The 14431-nt window shown below is 32.2% G+C and overlaps 1 protein-coding gene across 20 annotated transcripts in view; it reads right to left on the bottom strand.

The window, feature by feature from the left end:
• Positions 1-505: 505 nt before the first annotated feature.
• Positions 506-14431, bottom strand: part of LOC145321947 (uncharacterized) — an 80299-nt gene continuing 66373 nt past the window's right edge. For 5 of the 20 annotated variants that reach the window (XM_080163639.1, XM_080163624.1, XM_080163642.1 and 2 more), the window contains exons 11-17: positions 12799-12890; positions 9230-9295; positions 8920-9031; positions 8369-8472; positions 7718-7890; positions 4662-5015; positions 506-4173 (exon numbers count right to left, since the gene is read on the bottom strand). In XM_080163639.1, coding sequence (XP_080019765.1) covers positions 5000-5015; positions 7718-7890; positions 8369-8472; positions 8920-9031; positions 9230-9295; positions 12799-12890 — 563 coding nt within the window. In that variant the 3' untranslated portion in view covers positions 506-4173; positions 4662-4999. The remainder of the gene's footprint in view (positions 4174-4661; positions 5016-7717; positions 7891-8368; positions 8473-8919; positions 9032-9229; positions 9296-12798; positions 12891-14431) is intronic. The other 15 variants (XM_080163640.1, XM_080163644.1, XM_080163626.1 and 12 more) reach the window with 14 other exon arrangements.

Here is a 14431-nt window from a genome sequence, read left to right as displayed (position 1 = left end):
GCTAGGGGCGTAGTTGTTAGTGTAAGCTATAAATCATCGTAGAAGGTTCTTTGTTTATCGGTTAAGATCTCACTAACCACTGAACCAAATTGAATTATCTATTTTAGAGAAGATTCATACAGGATCTAGGCTATTTTAGTTTTGAGATGGTTTTTAGCTATTTTACTGGACTATAGGGACGTAGCATTATAAGTTGGAATCCTACAAATACAATTTGTACTACACCGACTCATATTAGAGACCTTAAAAATATCAATTCAGACGTTTAAAATCAAAAGTAAGGGTAGGGGGAATACCAACACCCACATAAAAAAAAAGACGTAAAAGGTCGTACAATAAGAATTCGTTGTCTGATGGGTGTATTTAAGGTCATCGTGTGGGGGGGGGGGGGGGCAACGGCCATAAAATCCTGAATCCATAAAATCTTGTTTATCATTATTGGGGATGTCCATCAACTTAACTTCTTGTCTTATCCCTTAAGATCGGTTTCAAGTAATATTCAAGATTTGTTAGCTTTTTATATCTTTATTCATATTATTTGCATTAAAAAGCTAGAAATTTTTACCTTTTCAAATCATCACATATTATATGAATATTACAATCTTTTTAATAGTTAGTTAATGGTTTCAAAAATTACATCAAATTTCTATATAAATTATAAATAAAAATGTCAATAATAACCTATAATTTTGTTGTCAAAGTCGTTAAAAAAAATATTAACTTCATTTTCATACAACAGATTTTTTAATACATATATTAATCTCAGGTTTTATGTACGAAAATTTTTTAGTGGATTTTTTGGGCAAAATTATGAAGATAATAATCACGAAACCTTTCTTTTAGATTGGGAGGTTGCGTGATAAATTATGGATTGTTAGAAATAAATATACTTTTGTAAAAATACTATTTAGTGTGTATTCACTTCCGCACATATATTGGAATGCAAAATCACAAGAATGGCATATCATTAAAACAGCACAAACCTTCCATTCCAATTTTCTTTGCTCTTATCAATAAACAAACATATTTTTATTTATTTGCTATTGTGTCTTTTTGCGAATCTGCAACACAACGCGGATTGCGGATGTAATTACATGCGGAAGTGAATACACACTATACTATGTTAATTTCAGCTGCCGTATATATTGATTAGAAATAAGAATAGGTCACCTGAAGAAAAACTATTGGGTCTCCAACTTCCTTGTTCATAAAATAATGCTTTTTAATGCGGTTCCCCTCATATTGCATCTGAACCACAGACAAATTTCTTTAGCTAAACGTGTTTTAATGCTTATCTTAGGTTAGGTTAAGTAAAGGACAATAGAGTCCCAGCAGGGATAGGGTTCCCCGCAGTGGCTAGAAAAAAGTATTTTTTGTTCAATTATTAAAAATAATGGGGAAGATTTTGATGGTCTAAAAATAGTGAAATCAAGATGTTCTGTCTATATAACGATATTTTTTAAGCGGAAAGGAGAATAGATTTTCTTTAAGTGCCAGGTCCTTACATCAAAATAAAAAAAATAGTAACTTTATTATGTGAAAAAAATTAAATTAAATGCTACTAATATATCTATTTAGAAAGAGGGCAGTTTTAAAATTATTATAATATTGTTCTGTAATACCGAAATATTTTTATTAAATACTTGTATGTAAAAATACTAGGTAATAAGTTTTTAATAATACCTAATGAAAATTAATTTAAATTTTTTTTAAATCATAGCTTTTGTATGAAAATGAAAATTTAAATAAACAACAACAAAAAACAAGGAAAACAATGTCAACAGTTGGCAAGATGGGGATTAAAAAAACTTATTTTCCCTATAAAAAAAAACTCAAAAAAGATGATTTTTTGGGTCTAGATTTGGTACGTAATTTAATTTGGAATGGGAATTTTCATCTGAAGAAAAACTATTTATATCTTCAAATTTTGCACAAAAGTTGATTTAAAAAAGTATCTAGGATGTAAATACAACAGGGACGTCCAAGATTTTTTATGAGGAATTAAAACGAGGTGATTTAAAGGTTTGAGGGGAGTAATCTAATGTTTAAAGCATTTTGATGGGGGAAAATAAGGGGTTACATAGATTGAGGGGGTTAAAAACATCCCTTTACCCCCACCCTTAGACGTCTATACAATACAACAACGCATTTTACAATAGACCTTTTTATCTTGCGAAAATATATAGAAGATGCAAAATTATTTTTCTAAAGATACCAACTCCCTCCCAAGATAAGAAGCGTAATTAAAGCTGTGTGGGGAAAAAATAAATAAAAATCATAAAGCCTATCAAATAATCCTCTAAAAATCCCAATGTTCCTTTCATTAATTAAAAAAGTTGTTTTTTAAGTTTAGTAAATAATGGAGAAGGTTATAAAATATTTAAAATCAAAACTTTACAAACGACTTACAAAATTAATAACAAAATTCAAACTTATTTTCAATCAAAACTGGATGGGGGGGGGGGGGACTTTTATCGATATCGTAATCAAAAATTAAAGTTACAGAAAGAACAAGGTGGTTAAGAAAAACCTAGGGTTACTAATTATCTCTTTAAAAAACCTCCCTAGAATTTTGAAAAAAAAAATATAAAACTAATGAAAAATCCACAAAAAAAAACTTAAACCCAGTTTCTATTTCAAATCATGTTAGTCAGTAAAGATACCTAAAATAATTATCATACTATTAAACTATAGTCCACAATTTTGTATTATTAATAATTTTAATCAATTTGGATGAAGTAAAGCAAAGTATTCCAAAACATGGCATGCTCTGCTTAACTTGTTCCATAAATTTTACTATACACAGAGTTTGTTAGCATCATAATAAAGGAAACAAAAGTATTTAAAACTAAATAAATCTTAATGGTAATCAATAATGTTAAGTTAACTTAGAGAATTTCAATTGAATTTGTAACGGGGCATGCAAAAGCGCCTTTCGGCTTAAAAGGGACTGTGCGCAAACGAGAGCAAGTGATTTTCAGCATCTTCTAGCAGAGTCAAAACTTTATTTCGATGATAATCTTGTGATTTATTTTGATAGATGACTCAACAAAACATTTGATACCTACTATTTAAAAAAAAATCTATTGTCATTTTAAATTTTCCTTTTTAAAATTAAAGTAGAGCGTTTTTTTGTATGTTAAACTGAAACCTTAATGCTTAATGCTTAACATTATTTGCTCTCGTTCGTGCATAGTCCCTTTAGTGATCAACATTTTACATGATTTTAAAAGTATCACTAAGTTAAATTACCCCCAAATAGCGCTTTTGGTAGCCCCCGTTAAAATTAATCTATTGCATAATAGTCACAAAAACTTACAAACATCTTTTTTTTTTATATAATATGTGGTTGAAAAAATGATTCCAATTTTCCAAATTCTTATCACATATATCACAAGAAAACCAGAGACATTCTTAAAATACGATGCAGAAAAAATTAAAAACTTAAAAAAAAGAGAGAAAACCTTAAAATTTTGAGCAATCTAGTTTTCTTTGATTTTGAGTATTATACAGAAAGAAATCAGTTGCTAGAAAAAAAACCATTACAAACATAGGTCAATTAACAAACAAAAAATAGAAAAATTTAAAATTCGTTGTCTCGCCAAAAAGTGTTACTAATAAACAATTTTTCATACAAAATTTATAAAAATATTGTTTACATAATTTCGTCTAATCTGGTCTAGATGAGATGAGAGGAGGAGGGAGGGGACAATTGTGTATTATGTAGTGTTTAACTAGGTTAGGTTTATTAACAAGGATGACAGCATCCACAAAAGCAGAGCAATACTTTTTTAATTTGATTTAAAATAACATCAAATCAACTTTTATTTATACTACGTTGAAATTAAGAGTTTACTTTAAATATGAAAAATTAGCAAATGCACCCCTGGCATCTAGGGAATCTGAAAATTGCATAAACTCATCCCAATACTTGTGGTAATATTGTTTTCCTTCCACTGCAAATTACGTAGATATCAATATTCAAATGATAAAAGCGAAATATTTTCTATACGACGAACAGACAAATCCCAAATGGTAGAGTAGCTGCGCTACTTATAATACAAATTGAACAATATTTTCAATTACAAAAATCTCACAATTTTTTCAAAAAATATCTAAAACACAAAAATTTTAAACGCTTTTGCTTCCTGTCACTGTTAGCACTCTGTGCTTCTAGACGAAAAAAGTTGAATGTAGTTGCTACAAAAAAAGAAAACCACACTGTGCTATTGCACTTGAATAAGTTAATTAATCATCTGTTAACAATACTATCAGCTTCTTTATGCAAGATATTTAAACTTCCATCTGAACTGTTAATAAATTAAAAAAATTAGGGTTCCCTATCAATCCTTTTAATGTAGCTTAAGATTTCGATAACTACTGAACCGATCGAGTTCTCCATTTCAGGGAAGCCTTACAATGGTCCCTGGATGGTTTCAAGCCATTTTTTAGATTAAAGTCTTGGTATGGTTTTAGGCTATTTATATGCCCATCCATTCCCCTTTAAATACGGTTCACTTATGTGTTTTTTTACTTCTAAAAGGAATTACAAACCAATTTGTCAATTTTACGAAGAATCAATTAGAGGCCAACCTTAAAAAGAACGCAAATAAGAACATTAAGGTGCCATAGTACTATGGATTCCTTATTGTAGCACGCACCTTCAACTTTGGCCGTCTATAAGCACAGGGTGCGTAATCAACACATTGAATAATATATACTTTAATATATAATATATCATAATATATTGATATAAATAATAATAATAATAATTTTAATAATAATCACCATAGTAAAAATTCTTCAACTAATCCTTTGATATTTTTCTGTAGAGTTTTTTTATATTTGTGACATGATGAATTATTTTTATTAATTTTTTGGTTGTTTTTGGGTTGTTCAGTCTGTATAAGGGATTATTATAAACTGTAGGAATCTTAATGTAAGATGATGTTGGGTAACAATATGGTGGTTGTCACGTGTCTTGGCTTTTAAAAACACTCTAGGGTCGGTGAAATCTGAAAATAAAAATAAAGTATTAATATATTAGGTACTATGATCTAAATATTTTGTTGGCTGAAATGCACAAAATCCAACACAAAAAAAAAAACATGGAATGTAGCAGATGTTCAGTGTTGTCAAGGCAAAGAAAAGAAAGAGAGAATATGCAAAACAAAATCAAGAAATCTGAAAAATAAGGGTTTGTGTCTTTTGAAGCAACACCTGCATTGATGATAAAAAAAAAGTTATCCCTTATCTGCAAATTAAAATTTTCGGAACCAACCAATTAAAATTCAATAAAAGTACCAAAAGTATTTAAGCCAACAAATATAGTAACGAGGTTATGAAAATTTAGATACCAGCATAATTTACGATCCAATGTCCCCTCCCTCCCTGATATGATAGTACACAGTACCAATGGTGTTACATCACTTATGAACATTTTTATTATGGATGGCAATCCGTCAAATTTTTGGACCGGATTCGGATTCTTACAAGTTTCCGTCCAAAAAAATGGCGGATTCCCGCGGATTCCGGATTCTTATTTTTGGCGGATTTCGGATTCGGATTCCGGATTCTAACAACATTTTAAACGGCTTTTTTTAATCAAAAAATTTAAGTGCTACATATGTCCTTAAAATTAATGTTCTTGGTGTTCTCTATAATTCACTTCCGAGAATTGAATCAGATTTTAAAAGATATTATATATGATAATGATAATCTTTGCCTTTAAAAAGAGGGAGTTGAAAGAAAAAACTGAACACGCTAATTTTAGCCTACCAATTAAGAATACGAATCCGCTATTAAAAAACGGATTCCGGATTCGGATTGCCAACCCTAATTATTATATCAGAATAGTGTTTCATCCTTGTATAAAAGTAACAGGAGGAACTGTGTCTGGCTGTGTGTAGCAAAAGATTTAGTTATCCGCGGAACCGATATGGTTCTCTTTTACAGAATAACTTCCCTTGGGTCTTGGGAGGGTTTATAACTATCTTGGGAAGGGTACCACCACCACCCCAATAGAAATCTGCCCAAAAACAACACCCCTCTAATAATTTTCTATTTGTAAGCTAATTAAAGTTGAGGGGTCAACTTCCTCCCCCCCCCCCCCCAAACTCAAGTGTCCCTAAAGGCCTCTAGGAGGTGCGGAAGTGAATGCACACCAGCGTATATACACATAGTAAGTTTTCAATTTAAGACAACTTGATATTGTCAAACTTTAATACCTTAACTTCAAATACAATTTTCCGCTACAATCCATCCAGCAGTGTTGTGGATCCGGATCCGCACTGACCAAATTTGGAGAATCCGGATCCGCATACAATCAATGCGGATCCGCAACACTGCCATCCAGGGAGGGAGGGGACATTGGACTTTAAATTGTACTTGTACCCAAAATATTTATAACACGCTCTCTCATTTGAAGGCTTTCAAAAAGGGACTATCCACGAACGAGAGCAAGTGATTCTAAGCACCTTCCAGCATTGATCCTTAGTATTTTTTTAATGAATATACTAGGTTTATGTTTAATATTTGTTTTATCGAGTAAAAAATTAGGTTTCACCATGGTTTTATATGAAAAAACTTTAAAATGTTAAGCATTTTATGGTGCAATATCATCAAATGTTTTAATGAGTTCAAACTGTTGTTTAAAAGCTTACCACAAAAGCATATTATTTTGATTAAAATTGTATATTAAGAAAAAAAATTTAATATTGTTAACAGTTTATTTAATGTACTTTTGCAATTTACAGCATTTGATGCTTTTCTGCCTTGTTATTTTATTTTGTCCTTTGAACTTAACAAAGCGTTTGATGATATTGCATCAAAAAATGCTTTTTATTTCAAAGTTTATTTCATATAAAACAATGGTAAAACCTAACTTTTTAGTCGATAATACAAAGTAGCTTGATGTCTGTCCGTCCGTCCGTCTGTCCGTCCGTCCGTCTGTCCGTCCGTCCGTCTGAAGCTTAAGATCTCGGTAACCACTGAACCGATTGGATTCTACTCTTCAGGGTATATACCTATTGGTCCTGTGGTGGTTTTAAGCCATTTTCTTGGGGGTTGGGACACCCCCAACCCCCCCAAAAATGAAAAAATCCCCCCCAATTTTTTTTTTTTTTTTTTTTTTTTTCCTTTTTTTTTTCCTTTTTTTTTTCTTCTTTTTTTTTTTTCCTTTTTTTTTCTTTTTTTTTTTTCCTTTTTTTTTCTTTTTTTTTTTCTTTTTTTTTTCTTTTTTTGATCGCCTCTTGGGGCAAAGCCCCTAGAGGCTAGGGGCGAAGCCGCTAGTTTCATATAAAACAATGGTAAAACCTAACTTTTTAGTCGATAAAATAAATGTTATACATTAAACCAGTATATTCACTAAAAAAATACAATGGATCAATGCTGGAAGGTGCTTAGAATCACTTGTTCTCGTTCGTGGATAGTTCCCTTTGGATTCTTTTCTTAAATCTTGATTGGTTGGTTCCAAACGAGCAATGTCCAAACTTTTCAACCAATAATTTTAATCTACAGATGGGGTAATTTTGTTCATCATCATTGGGGATGTATATCTATTTATCGTCCATTGTCTTATCCCTTAAGATCCCTAGGAAAAATCGGGCATGTATATTTAATCTGAAGAAACACTTTACTGCCTCCAAAGTTCCACCCTGGATAAATGACCGACCGGCAAGCTCGTAGAGTTTCGCCGCTACTCTAAACAACACCATACCTGGTTAAATGTCTACTTTCGTCATGCACGTCCATCTCGGAAGACTTGTAATCGTTCAATTCTTTCCTAATGTTGGCCTTGTCCTTGGGCGTCAGGCGGGTCCAGGGTTTGTCCGCTCGGCGGTCATACTCGTGACACGGCGTCACTTCGATGTAGTCGTTGAATTTGATAATCTGAAAATTAAATCGTAAATAAAAATATATATTAATGAATTATACCAAATGCGTTGTTATTTTTTAATATATAAAATATGAATCCTCCATAGAGCAATATATAAGGCTACAATCAAGTGTTAAAACTGACATACATATTAAGCTGAATATCTCATTCATGGAAATATATTACATAGTGAATAAGATTCGTTTTTATTAAAACCTACCTATGCATTTGAAATAAAAAGAATAAAATGGAAATAGGGAACAGTTCATTTATGTAAAGTTGAAGGAAAAAAAATTCAAATTCTTGGCTGCCAAATTCTATGCTTTAACTAAAAGTTCCTTTGGGGCACTGATAACCAACAACACACTATTATTTTTGAAAGATAAAAAAATAGAAAAGTTAGTTTTTCCTTAGCCTAACCCCATCGAGGACCATATCTGAAACCAATCTAAAATTATGAAACTAAGAGGATGTATGAACAATTTTCCCTACCTTTCTTGTTTTGAGCTCATCGACACTGGGTCTAAAGCTGAGCTTTCTCAGAAGATATTTCTTCTTCTCCTCTTTCTCCTGCTCTCTTTGTTGATCACTGGTCTCTGCAATAATAAGAAGCATTGAAGACCATGCACAGTTCAGACTCTATTGCGATGGGATCAAAAATAGAAGCTCAGCGCACATTTCAGACTCAAATGTGATGGGATTCAAAATGACAGACACGGAATTAAATAAGAAAGACCATGTATATTTCATACTCAAATGCGATAGGATTAAAAGTGTAAGCAACACTCACATTTCGAACTCAATTGCGATGGGATTAAAAACGACAGAAATAGACATTTCAGACAATTGCGAGTGGTTAAAAATGGAAAAACCAATAACATTTCGGACTCAATTGCAATAGGCATTTTATTAATATGATTCAATTCAAATGAAATTTTCAAGGCAGTTAAAATAAACAATAACTAACAACCACTGTGTAGGTAATTTGTATTTCAGACTTAAAAATCAATAGGTTTAATTTCCCATGCAAAAAGTGAACTTACTTTTTAAAATATTTCGTTCTAACAACTCCTCGGCTGTTGGTCTGAGACTCAGCCGGCGGATAAGCTTGGCGCCAATTATACTTCGGTCTAATCTCCGCTCGTCCTCGCTCATCTGAAAATAATCATTCTTGTTATCTAAATATTGAAATTTCCCGCCTTTCCTTCTCAGTCAAACAATCTAAAACAAAAATGATTTTGTTGCCGCGCTTCCACCAGGCACCAGCCGCACACCGCCGCACTCCTAAAAGGCACACAATGATTAGCGCAGCTCCAGGAAAGCACCCGTGTTCTAATCAGCGTGTCCGCTCACCTTAAATATTGATTTGTATAGCTGGGCTCCCGTCATACTCCGTGATAATTCTCGCTCTTTGGACAACTAAAAGTATAGAATTAAATAAATAGCGCCGCTCCTGCAAGGGTCAACTCTGAAAAGGATAAGATTATACGCACGCGCGTCATGATCACAGAAAAATCGCGCGTTTCTTTTTGCACCTCTTCGTTTTAGTTTACCTACGTGTGTTTGGTCTATCTAAAGATTTAAGCGTTAAATAGGTTGCAAATTGCAGAAAAATAATACCTACCTACCTTACTTGAAATTATAGTAAATTTGATAAAAGAGGACTATCCACGAACAAGAGCAAGTGATTCGAAGCATCTTCCAGCATTGGCCCATAGTATTTTTTTAGTGAATATACTAGGTTTATGTTTAATATTTGCTTTATCGATAAAAAAGTTAGGTTTTACCATGGTTTTATATGAAAAAAACTTTGAAATGTTAAGCATTGTTTGGTGCAATATAATCAAATGTTTTTTATGAGTTCAAACTGTTGTTTAAAAGCTTTGACACAAAAGTATATTATTGTGATTAAAAATGTATATTTAGAAAAATGGTTGGTAACTTGTAAACAGTTTAATTAATGTACTTTAGCAATTTAGAACATATGATGCTTTTCTGCAGTGTTGATTTATATTGTCCTTTGAACTCAACAAAGCATTTGATGATATTGCTTTAAAATTTGCTTTACATTTCAAAGTTTTTTTTATATAAAACCATGGTGAAACCTAACTTTTTAGTCGATAAAGCAAATAATAAACATAAACCTAGTATATTCACTAAAAAAATACTATGGGTCAATGCTGGAAGATGCTTAGAATCACTTGCACTTGTTCGTGGATAGTCCTCTTTACTTATTTTGGGATATTCTTTACTGCACTTGTCGGTATGATAGAGGAAGGGGACATTTGAATATAAATTTCACTGCAGCGGTACTCAAAGTTTATAACCACATAATCTTACTCCAAATAAATAACTTTATTCTAACATAGGGGTAATTTTGATTATCATTGGATATGTCTTGTCTTATCCTTTAAGATCCCTGGATATTAGTCAATTACCCATTTACTACATAATCTAACCTTACTACTTTACTAGACGTGTGGTAAAGTTTTAAGAAAATAATCAAAGGGCAACTAATCAAAATTTGTTAAACTGGCCGATTTCTTTCAGAAACTAACAGGAGTTAGATATAAAGAAAAATATGGGGGGGGGGGGGGTCGTACTGTAAATGATTCTGGAATCCAAAGTTTTCTAAAAACGTTATCTTATTCGTTGCCTCAAAACCGTCGAGTACTTAAGTAATTTAGTTATCATAATTTTAATATACAGAAGGGGTAATTTTGTTTATCATGATTTATCGCCCATTATCTTATCCCTCAGGATCCCTAATAAAATGTAAAGGGTCTTAAAGACCGTAAAAATGATAATGAGAAACAAACATATCTTCTGCCTAGTAGGTGGAAACGGTAAAAACAACATAGCCTTTTTTTTTTTTGCAAAACTTGATATTTTTTTCATTTTTTGCAATCCCTTCAGGCTGTATTATGTTTCAGTTTTAAAGTTTGTTAAAGTTTAGGTAAAAGAAAAATGGTTTACTCTTGGCTAGTAAACTAACCTTAACTAGTTTGGATAATCTACCAGGGATCTGTAGGGATAAGACAATGAATGATAAAATGATTAACATTCCCAATAAAGATGTAGAAGATTACTCCTTCTCTAGATGAAAATTATCACTCTAGTAGTTTGGAACTAAACATTAAAATTCGAATACATGCAGCCAAAGATTTAGAGCCAACGAATAAGATAAAGTGATTATACTACTTTGGGCACCAGTAATTTTTAGTCCAATGCCCCCACCTTCCCTTCTAATATACACATAATTTTGAAACAAGCAGTGATTAGGTGCGACTATTTTGAGGAGATAATCTAGAACACCTTTTAGAAGCAAGTATGATGGGTTCGAATCTCGGCTAAACACCGCATAATAACTAAAAACGTTAAAAATGGTTCCTACTGCTGATATGTCAGATGCGCGAAATTAATAATAGTTTAGAGTAGGTAAACCTTTGTAGTTATGTTATGAAAATGTATATCCCTACAAAGAGTAGATAGATTTATGATCTATTCTGAGTAAAAGCATTGGTTTCTGGATGTGTGCATGTGTCGGATTTGTCTGTGTGTGTGTGAGTAAATATGGGTGGGATGTGGGGGGGGGGGGGGGGGAGATAGGAATGCAGTTTACTGGGTCATCAATTCCCGTGGGGGTAGCCCACAACCCATCACACATTCACACTAGAAATTCAGACAAATATTCTCGAGAACAAAATATTATATTCAATCCTTATAATAAAGTAACAGGATAGTGAGTGTGTGTACCAAAGGATCTCGTCAACCTCTGAACCGATATGGTTCTCCTTTACAATGTGGCTTCTCATGTGCCTGGAAAGGTTTATAATTCGCCAAAAATATTTCTTGGCACCAGACCAATAAGAACACAGTGAAATAACAATCCAGCCATATTAATGGTTAAACGGTGTACACATTTTGGTAGGAAAGGGCATCTATTTTTCCTTTCAGCCATAAATAAGAAGTCAGTTATAAATAGTTGAATTTCTTAAAATAAAGCTAGCTTACGGGGAAAAAATATCAGCGCTCGATAATTCAACTTGAACGAATGACTGTGTCTGACAGCCCATCTAGGGTTTTATATCTATTTTTTTAAAAATTAAATCAGCAAATTAATAAAAATCCACTATTTCAATAATTATCTAAATATCTAATTATTTTAATTATTCTTTTTCTCTCATCTATATACTTGTTCTTATAGATAGACTTAAATAAAGCAAACAAAAGTGAATAACATAGCGGGTTGTCCGTACAATATAACAAAAAAGGTCCTTTCAAATACATATACTTTTCTTTATATCTTTTTTTAAAAATAAAACAAATAAATCTCGCTAACCAGTGAACCTATTAAGTTCTTCATTATAGGTCCGTCCCAGTATGGGTTTAAGCTATTTAAATTTTTAAATTCAGTAATTTAGTCTTAGGATGGTCTTAGTCTATAGTGTAATTATCTACAATCCCCCCCTCTAATTGTTTAAATCGGGGCACAGCCGCTATTCAATCCTAAAGCTACAAGATCCCTACCTAAATATTCAAAATCAATTTTTTTTGCTGATTTGAAGGATTGTCTTTAAAGTTGGATGGATGAATTGGTTGAGTTTTTAGTGCATTTACTAAGTGTCTGCTTAAGTAACATTTCATATTATTATCAACTAAAACAGCTCAAATAATCAGGCTGTAATATTCAGAATTGGCAATTTAGGTTGCTAACATGGACATCACTTATTGGTCATTTCGTTAATCCAGTAGGATTGGGGGGGGGGGGGGTAGTTATTTAATTAAGCCAGTTACAAATTTCACGTCATTAGAGTACATTATAATCTTCTAGTATAAAATCCAAGTAATAATAAATCGATTTCAACCCATTAAACGTACCTATAGAGTAGCTGCGCTACAAAAATGGTGGGGATATTTACCTGAAAAAGGACGCTTCTGTCGATTAGTTCTTGTTTAGTCGGCCTCTGATTAATCTTTATACTCAGGGTATCTTTGGAATTCATGTTTGTACCTAGAAAATAAAAAATAAATAGTTGATAAAAAAAAATCACGAAACCTTTCTTTTGTTAAAACGATGACACTCAAGTTTAAATTTAAAATCTGTCAACAAACAAGGTTAGGTAGTCATTTTTACAGAAATAAAAGATACTGATTTAGTTATTTATTATATCGTTCTATAGAGAGCTTCCCACGGATATTAAAATAAAAAAATTATAAGATTAAAATCAGTTTTATCAAGGTTGGGCTAATAATACTGGAATTAACTTTATGATTTTTATTTTCATATTCGTGGAAAATTGTCTGTAATACGATGCTATACTGGCTGAGAACAAGTTCTAATCTAGTGGATATTGATCGGTTTTAAAGCCATACAGAAAATTGATTCAAAATATATTTTGTCAGAACAATGATCATTTTTACAGGCAGGTAATTAAAAGACAAAATTATTTTTCTTAAAATAAAGCAGTATTCCTCTGTCCATAATAATTTCAATTTACAAATGGCAGAATCTCTCCAATTGTCCAATCCCTTACTCCCTGATATTCACCTATCTAAATACTATCATGGATAAAATGGTGTGCACTCACTTCCGAAAAATTGTATCACACTATTATATTATCAGAACCCAGGGATCTGAAGGGATAAGACAATGAACCGGACGATAAGGCAAAGTACATTCCTAATAATAACAAACAAAATTATCTATTAATAGTTTGAAGTTGAAAACTGAAAACTAAAAGTTTGGACATCCCAAGTTTAAACCAACCAATCAAGATTTAATAAAAAAAAAACAAGTTTTTGAGCCAACGAATGAGAGAGCATGTTTACAAGAATCTATAATTTACAGTCCAATATCCCTTCCCTACCTGCCAGAACCGCATATTATTACAACAGCACAAACTACACCTCCCCCTTTAATTTCCTCTTATTATTTAACACCATTATTTATTTGTGTTTTCTTGTGGATAGAAAACTAGGGAGAGAGGGGACATGGGCTATTTATGACACTGGTCCCCAAAGTTTTATAATTAAATTTCTTATCATAACAACAACTTTGGGGACTTGATTTGAAATTTGATTGGTTGGTTCATTAAGTTGAGTGTTCAAACGTGTCAAAATCTATAGAAGTAGTAATTTTGTATGTAATCATTGGGGATGTACCTTAATTTATCGGCCATTGTCTTATCCCTTTAGATCCTTGACGTACATGTGATATGCTGAAGTGATGGCACACCAATAAGAATGGATACAAATGTAATCCTTTGCCTGATTGAATAGGCGTACACACACACACACACACACACACACACACTCCCACCACAAAGGGATAAACAGAATAATAGTATTATCAGAAGATAAACATAAATACAATTAGGTTTTTTAGTAGCGAAGATACACTATATTTCATTAAGTCTGTATGTCCCGTCAGTCCGTTCTGCTATGGGCTCGACTGTTAAATAATCTTTTTTCGATGACCATATAACATCTGCCATATGACTGACTTGGTCCGTTTGTCTGTCCATCATATTTTTGTAGTTCGCTTATTATAGA

The sequence above is a fragment of the Acartia tonsa genome, chromosome 6 (genome assembly GCF_053477335.1).
Source record: "Acartia tonsa isolate MP-2025a chromosome 6, ASM5347733v1, whole genome shotgun sequence".
Lineage (NCBI taxonomy): Eukaryota > Metazoa > Arthropoda > Copepoda > Calanoida > Acartiidae > Acartia > Acartia tonsa.
Note: the sequence above shows the minus strand (reverse complement) of the source record. Positions and strands in the feature narration are given on the sequence as shown.